This window comes from Oryctolagus cuniculus, chromosome 17, assembly GCF_964237555.1.
Source record: "Oryctolagus cuniculus chromosome 17, mOryCun1.1, whole genome shotgun sequence".
NCBI classification, from domain to species: Eukaryota; Metazoa; Chordata; class Mammalia; order Lagomorpha; family Leporidae; genus Oryctolagus; species Oryctolagus cuniculus.
Genome location: NC_091448.1, coordinates 48,760,455 through 48,772,587, shown reverse-complemented (window position 1 = coordinate 48,772,587; position 12,133 = coordinate 48,760,455). Strand labels below are relative to the sequence as shown.

General features: G+C 39.4%; 1 protein-coding gene across 1 annotated transcript; it reads right to left on the bottom strand.

Annotated features, from left to right (window-relative positions):
- Window positions 1-4,448: 4,448 nt before the first annotated feature.
- LOC127482569 (olfactory receptor-like protein DTMT) lies at window positions 4,449-5,396 on the bottom strand. Its single transcript, XM_070060038.1, has one exon. The coding sequence runs from the start codon at window positions 5,394-5,396 to the stop codon at window positions 4,449-4,451; it is 948 nt and encodes a 315-aa protein (XP_069916139.1).
- Between the last annotated feature and the right edge of the window lie 6,737 nt (window positions 5,397-12,133).

Sequence of the window (12,133 nt, the reverse complement as noted above, 5' to 3'; positions counted from 1 at the left end):
AAAATTCTACCTGGTTTTAAAAAGATCTATTTTATGTATTTGAAAGGCAAAGTTATAGAGAGAGAGGGAGAGAGATCTTCCATCTGCTGGTTCATGCCTGAAATGGCTGCAATGGTTGGGTTGGGCCAGGCCTGGAACTCCAGTTGGGTTTCCCACACGGGTGGAAGGGACCCATCTTCCACTGCTTTCCCAGGTGCTTATGCAGGGAGCGATGTAAGAAGCGGAGTACCTGGGACTTGAACTGGTACTCACATGGGATGCTGGTATCACAAGTGCAGCTTAACCCACTGCACTACAATACTGGCTCTAATACTTACCTTTTTTGTCATGGAAACATTCTCTAAGTACTTCTGAAGTTTGCATAACTTTATTCTTAACTAACGTTATCAGTGTTTTTTAAAAAGATTTATTTTATTCATTTGAAAGGCAGAGGTATATTATAAAGAAGGCTAGACAGAGAGAGAGAGGTCTTCATCTGCTAGTTCACTCTCAAATGGCCACAGTGTCTAGGGTTGGGCCAGGGTGAAGCCAGGAACCAATAATTTCTTCTGAGTCTCCCACATGGGTGCAGGGGCCCAGGCACTTGGGGCATCCTCTGCTGCTTTCCCAGGCACATTAGCAGGGAGCTGATCAGAAATGGAGCAGCTGGGACTCAAAACCAGCACCCAAATAGGATGAGGCATGGCAGGCCCTTACTTTAACCTGCTGAACCACAGCACTGACCTCTATTGGGTTATTATTAACATTGTTACTAGCCTTGTTGTACAATAGGCTTCAAATGCTTATTCCTCCAACCTAAATAAAACTTTGTACCCTTTCTCCAACAGCTTCTATTCCTTCCCTAGCTCTGATAACCACTACTCTACTTTACATCTCTATAAACTTGATATTTTTGGATTCTCCATGTAAATGAAGTTATGCAGGTCAGTATACAAGGAGACTTCAAAAGGTTCATGGAAAATTAGCATTATATTTTAACTCCATTTTTCATGAACTTTTACCTCTTGTTTGCCTTTTTATGCCTAGATTATTTCACTTAGCATGATGTCCTCTAGTTTCATTCGTAGGGTAGCAAGTGACAGGATTTCATCCTTTATATTAATAGTATTCTATTATATATATTATATACATATTATATATATTATATATAGTTATATATGAATAGTATTCTATTGTTTGTATGTACCACATTTTCTTTATCCATTCATGAATTAACAGACATTTAGGTTGTGTCAATTTCTTGGCTATTATGAATAGTGTGGCAAAAGGCATAGGAGTGTTTCACTTGGATATATTTTCACTGGTAAGGTTACTATACATATGGCCACTCTTTTTATTTATCTATACTTTTTTTCTGTACTGGTTATGTTAATTCACATTCCTACCTACAGTGTGTAAGAGTTCCATTTTTTTCTACATTCTCATAAACACTTGTTATTTTTTTTTTTTTGATAATAGCCAGTCTAACTGGAGTGAGGCCATATCTTATTGTAGTTTTAACGTGTGTTTCCTTGATGATTAGTGATAGCATTTTTTCATGTACTTGTTGGCTATTTGTATTTGTTCCTTTGACAAATGTTTGTTTAGATCTAGTATCCAGATTTAGTTGGATTATCATATTCTTTTTGGCTGTTGGGTTTTTTGAGTTATATATATATATGTGTGTGTATATATATATATATTCTGGATATTGCCCTTTTTCAGACATGGTTTGTAAATATTTCCTCTTATTCTTTAGATTGTTCACTCTGTTAATTGTTTAAGTCTTTAATTTTTGTATAAGAGTCCAATTCTGTTTTATTTACATGTGAATCTCCAGTGTTCTAACACCATTTATTGAAGATATTGTCCTTTTCCCATTGTGTAGTTTTGGCACCTTTACTAAAAATCCATTGACTATAATGTGTGGGTTCATTTCTGGCTTCTTTGTTTTGCCATTGGGCAATGTGTATGTGTTTTATGACAATATCTTGCTGATTCATTACTATATAATTGCAACATGTTTTGAAATCAGATAGTATGATGTTTTCAGCTTTGTTCTTCTTGCACAAGGTTGTCTTATCTATTAAGGGTCTTTTCTTCAGTAGTTTCATATTGATTTCAGGATTTTTTCTTTTGGAAAATGACATTGAATTTTGCTAGAGATTATATTGTATCTGTAGGTTGATCTGTATAGTGTGGACATTAAACAAGTAACTCCAATTCCTAAATATGGAATATCTTTCCATTTATTTTTATCTTCAACATATTTCATTAATGTTTTAAATCTTTGATGTAAAGATATTTGCTTCTTTGGTTAAATTAATTTCTGAATATCTTTTGTAGCTAATGTAAGTGAAATTTTTAAACATTTTGTTTTCAGATAGTTCATTGTTACAGTATACAAATATGACTGGTTTCTGTATGTTAATGTATCCTACTATATCAAATTAATTTATTAGCTTTAACAGCTTTTTGATGGAGTCTTTAGGATTTCTGTGTACAAAATCAGTTAAGCAAACACAGACATTGCACCTTTTCTTTTCTAATTCAGATATCTTTCAATTCTTTCATTTCCTAATTGTTCTGCGTGGGTTTTTCAGTACTGTTGAAAAGCTCTAGTTGTCATGAGAGTAGAATAAAAACACAGACATGAATTTCTTTTGTAAAGTCCAAAGTAAGAGGCATCCTTAAAAAGTGAAAATTTTGCCAGCTTGTAGTGTCTTTCTGTATTCCTGGGGAAGCAAAAATTCCAAGGCCCCTGAGTATTAGTTAATTGACAAGTAGACACAAAATACATCACTGTGTCAAAGGGTTAGATCAACTAAAGGTCAGGCTGGATCAAAAAAGACTATGTAGACATGAAAATAAATCAAAATGGGGGGAAAGTTAAGAGATAAAATGATGTGAGCACTTTTGAAGAAGGATATATATAGGAGACATTGAAGGAAGGCTGGAGGTTCAGATGTTTGGATATTATTTAGTATTGATTACAAGCACTATAAGATTACAGAGGACTATTTAAAATGCAATATTCAAAACATAATTCCAGATAATATAATAAAGCATGTCTTTTCAAGCATTTGAAACTTAACCATTCTTTAAAATTTTGGTTAATGACAGTTAGACATATTTATGGTGTGATATGTACAGTGTTATATTTAAATGCATGTATACAACGCATAGTAATAAAATCAGGACAAATAATTTTTCCTGTCTTTACTTTATGATTAGAGCCTTGGAGCTCCTGTCTTCTGTTTACTAAAAAGGCATGAAAATGTTATTGTGAACTATGTAGGCACCCCCACTATGCTGTGTAGCACTAGTAGCTTGTGCCTTCTTACTCTTGATTTGAAAAACCCCTAACCCAACCTCTCTTACGTGGAAGTTAAAAAAACCCTCAATCTAAACATAGACTAGTAATCATTTTATTGTTTATATATGTATTCATGGAGTTATTTAAAGTAGTGGTTCTTTTTTTTTTTTTAACTTTTATTTAATGAATATACGTTTCCAAAGTACGAATAATGGATTACTATGGCTTCCCCCCATACCGTCCCTCCCACCCACAACCCTCCCCTTTCCCACTCCCTCTCCCCTTCCATTCACATCAAGATTCATTTTCGATTATCTTAATATACAGAAGATCAGCTTAGTATACATTAAGTAAGGATTTCAACAGTTTGCTCCCACACAGAAACATAAAGTGAAAAATAATAGATGATTTTTTTTAATGATGATGAAATCAGATCAGACCTATTGTCATGTTTAATCCCAGTGAGAGTCAAGTTGGGAGTTGATAGTTTCTTTTTTTTTTTTACAGAGGATCAGTTTAGTATGCATTAAGTAAAGATTTCAACAGTTTGCACCCCCATAGAAACACAAAGTGAAATATATTATTTGAGTACTCGTTATAGCATTAAATCTCAATGCACAGCACATTAAGGACAGAGATCCTACATGAGGAGTAAGTGCACAGTGACTCCTGTTGTTGACTTTACCAATTGACACTCCTGTCTATGGCATCAGTAATCTCCCTATGCTCCAGTCATGAGTTTCCAAGGCTATGGAAGCCCTCTGAGTTCTCCGACTCTTATGTTGTTTAGACAAGGTCATAGTCAAAGTGGAGGTTCTCTCCTCCCTTCAGAGAAAGGTACCTCCTTCTTTGAAGACCTGTTCTTTCCACTGAGATCTCACTCACAGAGATCTTTTGCCAGAGTGTCTTGGCTTTCCATGCCTGAAATACTCTCATGGGCTTTTCAGCCAGATCTGAATGCCTTTAGGGCTGATTCTGAGGCCAGAGTGCTATTTAGGACATCCGCCATTCTATGAGACTCTCTTTTGAACTACAGGACAGGCATATTGTAGTACACCATTTTAACAGAGGTTCCTTGGTACAGTAAAACTTGGAATAATATTTCAGCATCAATTAAGTATACGTAAAGGATAAAATTGTGTAAAAATACTTGTTACCATCCTAGAGAGAAGAGAGTCTTCTTTCCACAGTCAATTCTTCCCAGGGCTCCCTTTATGTCTTGGTTCCTCAGGCTGTAGATGAAGGGGTTCAGCATGGGAGTCACCACAGTATACATCATAGCCATGACAGTCTCTTTCACAGTAGAATTATTGGCTGATGGGATTAGGTAGAGACCAATAACTGTCCCATAGAACAATGACACCACAGACAGGTGGGAGCCACAGGTGGAGAAGGCCTTACGGATGCCCCGCGCAGAAGGAACCTTGATAATGGAAGACACAATCCTTATATAGGACATTGTGATGAGTAGGAAGGGGATGACAAGAAATGTGCTTCCCATGACAAATATCACCAATTCATTGACATGGGTATCAGAGCAGGCCAACTTCAGAAGAGCAGACATATCACAGAAAAAGTGGGGGATCCTGTTGTCTGCACAGAAAGACAGCCTGGCCATGAGCAGGGTGTGCAGCAGGGCATGGAACGTGGTCAGCACCCAGGACAGCGCCACCAGGCAGAAGCAGAGCTTGGGGCTCATGATGCTGGTGTAGTGCAGGGGGAAGCAGATGGCCACATAGCGGTCGTAGGCCATGGCCACAAGGAGGAAGCTCTCCAGGTCTGCAAAAAACAGGAAGAAGTACATTTGGGCCAGGCATCCTGCATAGTGGATGGATGGGACTTGGCTCTGCATGATCTGCAGCAATTTGGGCATTGTGACAGAGGAGAAGCAGAGGTCAGAGAGGGACAAGTTGCTGAGAAACAAATACATGGGCGTGTGGAGATGAGAGTCCAGGTGAATGAGGACAATGATGAGGAGGTTCCCCAGCATGGTGGTCAGGTACATGGCCAGGAACAGGACGTAGAAGAGGTTTTTGTGCTGTGGCTGGATGGGCAGGCCCAGGAGGAGGAACTCTGACACAGTGGTTTGGTTTCCTATCATGTTTGTTGCTAGTACCTTTAAGAGGAAATAACCATGTCCAACAAAACTTGAACTTACATTGATTATATTACTATGATACATTATCTGAAAAGATGTTTCCTTTCAGTCTCGTCACAATGAAAGTAATTTCTAAATTTCAAATTTCTGTAATTAGAATCTATATAATTATACATGCTGCCGAAGCGAGCACAGAATCTATATAATTATAAACAACCTATTTTCTTCACATCTCTTTAACATGTTAACTATATTCCATCATTTCTAAAACATACTTTTCTATTTGCTTCTGAGACATAAAATATGTTAGTTTTCCTTTTACCCACCTGGTTGGGCATCCTTGATAAGTGTAATTCACTCCTGCTCTGTCAGTACTTGTTTTTAAAAAAGATATTTATTTGATAGTCTGAGTTACAGAGGGTGGTAGAAGACAGAGACTTTCCAATTACTGGTTCATTCCTTAGATGGCCGCAATAGTCAGGGCTGAGCCAGACCAAAGTTAGGGCCAAGAGCTTTCTCTGGGTCTCCCACATGGGTGACAGGGGCCCAAACATTGGACCATCTTCTACTGCTTTCCCCAGGCCACTAACAGGGAGCTTGATTAGAAGTAGAGCACCTGGATATGGTGCCCATGCAAGATACCAGTATTATAGGCAGTGGCTTTACCTGCTACACCACAATGCCAGCACCCCTTTCAGTATCTTATATGTTGGTTTTCCTCAGGGCTTTTTGTAAACATCATTCTTTTATAATTCTATGTGAATTATATATCCCAAGAAATTGTATACCTCATGAAAAAGTCATCTACTCAATGTCTTAGGTTATCATTTAACTATCAGACTTAAATGTCTTTCTCATCCAGGTAATTCTGAATCCTGTTGCTCAATAATTATCTTCTGTGGATGTGTCACAGGCATGTTAAGCACAACAGATCTCAAAGGAAACTCATGATCTCACCTTTCACTTTTCCACCCTCTTACTCCTCCACTCTCTCATCTCATTCTACTTCTTACACCAACACCACACTGCCAGATCAGGATGGCATGTTCTCTCCCCTGGACTGTTGAAACAGCCTCTGAATTAATATCTTTGCCTTCCTGATCAATGCCCTTCTCCTTGAATGTTTCATTCATACAGTGGGGGGAACTCTAAGGTGAAAATCTGATCATTTCTTTTCTTACTAACATTTCAGTGAGTGCTCACTTCTCTTAAAGTCAAAGACCCTTTGAAGGATACAAATTATGTTTCATTGTGATACTTGTGCCTACCTCCATATTCTCATCTGGCTCCACAATGATTCTTTTTATTTTTTTAAGATTTATTTTATTTTAAAGACAGTTAAGAGGGAGGTAGAGCCAGAGAGAGGGAGAAAGGTCTTCCATCCACTGCTTCACTCCCCAGATGACCTCAACGGCCATAGCTGAGCTGAGCTGAAGCCAGGAGCCAGGGGTTTCTTCTGCGTCTCCCATGTAAGTGCAGGGGCCCAAGCATTTGGGCCATCTTCTGCTACTTTCTCAGGCCGTAACAGAGAGCTGGATAGCAAGTGGGGCAACCAGGACTCGAATGGACGCCCATATGGGCTGCTGATAACACAGGCTGGGGCTTTAACCTGCTGCACTATAGCACCGGCCCCCACAATGACTCTTGCGTCCCACTCTAGAACAATGATGGACTTAAACATAATTTCTTACTTCCAAACCTTTGAACTCGCTTTTCCTTCCACATAGCACCCTTTCCCCTCTGCTCCCGTTTAACCTGGCTTACCTGTACTTATTCGTATATATTACATATCACTTGCTCAGCTAAACCTTCCTTGTGTTTCCAGACCTGATGCTATACTTTCACCCCAGCCTGTACTCACACTGTAACACTCAATACCCTAGATCATTAGTTTGCAGCCAGTCACCTCACCTTATACAGTGAACTCCATTCAGGTGAGGATCCTCTTGAGTTCAGCAGAGCACACAATGGGTAAGGCACCTGAATATGATCCAGGTGTCATTAACATTTGTTAGCTGCCTGCCATTCCCCAGCTTAAAGACAGAACAACTCTATCAAGCTAGAATCATCACTCCCATAAAGTCCTGAGTTAAGATGCCCACATCCCTGATAGGAGTACCTGGGTTTGATTCCTAGGTCCAGATCCTGACTCCAGTTTCCTTCCAGTGCAGATGCTGGGAAGTAGCGACGATAATTCAAGTAATTGGGTTCCTGTAACCCACATGGGAGACCTGGCTTGTGTTCCCAGCTTCTGGCTTTGGGCTTGGTCATTGTGAGCATTTAGGGAGTGAATCAGCACCTGGGAGCATTCTCTGTCTCTGCCTTCCAAATAGAGAAATAAACTCTATAAGTGATTAAATATTACTTTACTAGGCCTTTCATTTATATTGAATTACAAATTGAGGGAGGCCTGTGCAAAATTTTTAAATGTACATAGATGATTCTAAAAGACAGGGCTTAAAACAGCTGCATTAAAGGGTGCTCACAGAGCAGTCATCCTATTGAAATGATATGACAGAGAAGGCATTGCACAACAATTATTAATGAACACTGTCACCAACAAAAATTATAACTGCAACATTAATAAAAAAGATTTCTACAGGGCAGTACAGTCTTGAGAGGCAGAGAGATGGAGAAGAGGAAAGATATACTGAAGAACTGTCCCACAAAGCATCATTACAAGCTGGGAAACCAAGACCTTAAGTTGGAAGGACACTAGGGCACCAGCTTATTCACCCTCCTGCCCAACTTACTCAGGGTGTCTGAGGGTGACTCCAGGGTCTTGACCCAAGATCCTGCTGCCCTTCATTCATACAGCCTCTGTAGTCATTACCTACGTCTGCATCACCCCTTCTTACATGTCTCGTTCTACCCATGCCTGAGCCTAAGGGGCTCTGCATCCCAGAGGAGTCCAGAACCTAGAGTAACTCATTAAAGACGAAGTAATTGCAGGACTTATTCAGGACAAAGGCTTTCAGAGTGGTGACTGATTATAGTCACCTGACTACTTTGGGAAAAGGTAAGGGTGAAGGGAAGTTCCTGGGTAGATGCTTAACCATTTCCTGTTAGAGAATAGAGAGTAGCCTGTGTGGCTGGAGCAAGTGTTTTGGGAGGTGAAGAATGGTTGGAGAAGCCATAAAAGCAGGGAGGGCCAGCTTATGAATGTTCTAGATATCTTAGCCATGCAAGAATTTAGGTTTTGTCCTGTGAACAATAAGCCATCTGTGGCCCTTGGGTTGAGTACCACCACAAAGGGCACTGATCCCTGGGTGTCAGTATTTCTCACTACAACCCAACTCCCTGTCAGTGGTGCTACATGAGAGAAAAACCGCCTTTAACAAGAATCAGCCATCTATGGTCCAACCATATGCAGATATGTAAGAAGCACAGGAAGAAGAGAAAAGATGAACCTTCCCAGTAATATTCAGTTCTCCTTCAGGATGTGATTAAATGACAAATCCAGATTCCCACTCCATTTATCTACTTTCAGCTCCTTAGCTCCCCAGGAAAACCTTAACAACACCTACCACCACCAGCATCCCTATCACTCTCTAAATATCTCCCATTAGTCCCTGATCCCAAGTTCTTCCTGTGCCTGCCGTTGATCAGGAGCCCATGTGTGACATTTGTAATTACTTTTTTCAGTACCCACTCCATGTACACCTTCCCAGTGTCCAATATCAGCTGGATGAGGATCTTTATGTAATGGTAGAATGAAAATGTTATTCCTAGTAAGTGTATCTTTATTGGATTTCATGGTTATTTTTACAGTTTTCACCAATTTTTTTAATGGACATGGAATACTAAGTAGTATCTAAAAAATTCCCCAGGATTTCAGACATGGTCCTCCCTGTTCTTGTAGGTACAGCAGCCCAATTTCTCCTTGGTAATTAACATCAGTTATCTCAGGCAGAATGGAAATGCTGCTTTTGAATATTGTTTTATAAAAGACCTCCAAAGGGGCTGGCATTATAGCATAGCATGTTAGCCTCTGCCTGAGATGCTGGAATCCATATGGATGTTGGTTCGAGTCCTGGTTGCTCTACTTCCAATACAGCTCACTGCTAATACTCCTGAGAAGGCAGTGGAAGGTGGTCCAAGTGTTTGGGCCCTTGAACCCATGTGGGAGCCTGGAAGAAATTTCAGGCTCCTGGCTTTGGCCTGGCCAAGCCCTAGCCATTACAACCATTTGGAGAATGAACCAGCTGATGGAAGATCTTTTTCTCTCTATCTTTCATCTTTCTGTAACTCTGCCTTTCAAATAAATAAGCAATAATTCTTTTTTAAAAAGGCCCCCCATGATTTATCCAAGGTATGCAGAGATGGTTCAAGGTTTGCAAATCAATCAATGTGATACACCACAGTAACAGACTGCAGAAGAAAAACCATATGATTATCTCAAAGACGCAGAGAAAGCATTTGATAAAATACAACACCCTTTCATGATAAAACTCTAAGCAAATTAGGTATAGAAGGAACATTCCTCAACACAATCAAAGCAATTTATGAAAAACCCACGGCCAGCATCCTATTGAATGGGGAAAAGTTGGAAGCATTTCCACTGAGATCTGGTCCCAGACAGGGATGCCCATTCTCACCACTGCTATTCAATATAGTACTGGAAGTTTTAGCCAGAGCCATTAGGCAAGAAAAAGAAATTAAAGGGATACAAATTGGGAAAGAAGAAGTCAAACTATCCTTCTTTGCAGATGATATGATTCTTTATTTAGGGTATCCAGTGAACTCTATTAGGAGACTATTGGAACTCATAGAAGAGTTTGGCAAAGTAGCAGGATATACACAGGCAATGCCATGGCTGAGAAAGAACTTCTAAGATCAACCCAATTCACAATAGCCAGAAAAACAATGAAATACCTTGGAATAAACTTAACCAAGGACATCAAAGATCTCTACGATGAGAATTACAAAATCTTAAAGAAATAGAAGAGGATACCAAAAAATGGAAGAATCTTCCATGCTCATGGATTGGAAGAATCAATATCATCAAAATGTCCATTCTCCCAAAAGCAATTTATAGACTCTATGAAATACCAATCAAAATACCAAAGACATTCTTCTCAGATCTGGAAAAAATGATGCTGAAATTCATATGGAGGCACAGGAGACCTCGAATAGCTAAAGCAATCTTGTACAACAAAAACAAAGCTGGAGGCATCACATTACCAGATTTCAGGGCATACTACAGGGCTTTTATAATCAAAACAGCATGGTACTGGTACAGAAACAGATGGATGGACCAATGGAACAGAATAGAAACACCAGAAATCAACCCAAACATCTACAGCCAACTTATATTTGATCAAGGATCTAAAACCAATTCCTGGAGCAAGGACAGTCTATTCAACAAATGGTGCTGGAAAACTGGATTTCCACGTGCAGAAGCATGAAGCAAGACCCCTATCTTTCACCTTACACAAAAATCCACTCAACATGGATTAAAGACTTAAATCTATGACCCAACACCATCAAATTATTAGAGAATATTGGAGAAACCCTGCAAGATATAGGCAAGGCAAGGACTTCTTGGAAAAGACCCTGGAGGCCACAGGCAGTCAAAGCCAAAATTAACAATTGGGATTACATCAGATTGAGAAGTTTCTGTACTGCAAAAGAAACAGTCAGGAAAGTGAAGAGGCAACTAATGGAATGGGAAAAAATATTTGCAAACTATGCAACAGATAAAGGGTTAATAACCTGAATCTACAAAGAGATCAAGAAACTCCACAACAACAAAACCAACAACCCACTTAAGAGATGGGCCAAGGACCTCAACAGACATTTTTCAAAGGAGGAAATCCAAATGGCCAACAGACACATGAAAAAATGTTCAGGATCACTAGCAATCAGGGAAATGCAAATCAAAACCACAGTGAGGTTTCACCTCACCCCGGTTAGAATGGCTCACATTCAGAAATCTACCAACAACAGATGCTGGCGAGGATATGGGGGAAAAGGGACACTAACCCACTGTTTGTGGGAATGCAAACTGGTAAAGCCACTATGGAAGTCTGTTTGGAGATTCCTCAGAAACCTGAATATAACCCTACCATACAACCCAGCCATCCCACTCCTTGGAATTTACCCAAAGGAAATTAAATTGGCAAATAAAAGAGTTGCCTGCACCCCAGTGTTTATTGCAGCTCAATTCATAATAGCTAAGCCATGGAATCAACCTAAATGCCATCAACAGTAGACTGGATAAAGAAATTATGGGATATGTACTCTACAGAATACTATACAGCAGGAAAAAACAATGAAATCCGGTCATCTGCAACAAAATGGAAGAATCTGGAAAATATCATGCCGAGTGAAATAAGCCAGTCCCAAAGGGACAAATATCATATGTTCTCCCTGATCAGTGACAACTGACTGTGCACCTAAAATGAAACCTGTTGATGTGAAATGGACACTATGAGAAACAATGACTTGATCATCCCTTGTCCTGAATGTCAAGGAACAAGTTACTACTTTATTCCTTTTAGTATTTTTTTGTTCTACTTAATACCATTGGTTGAACTCTTTAATTAACACACAATTATTCTTAGGTGTTTAAATTTAACTGAAAAGTGTTCTTGTTAAATATAAGTTAGAAACGTGCCAGAGGATTCCAATCTAATCCCATCAGGGTGGCATGTACCAATGCCATCTCACTAGTCAAAGTGATCAGTTTCAGTTCATAATTGATCATAATGATAGGCTTAAGCGTCAAAGGGATCACA

What these genes read in the sequence shown, in the direction of transcription:
- LOC127482569 (XM_070060038.1), bottom strand. Translation starts at nt 5,396, where the DNA reads ATGATAGGAAACCAAACCACTGTGTCAGAGTTCCTCCTCCTGGGCCTG.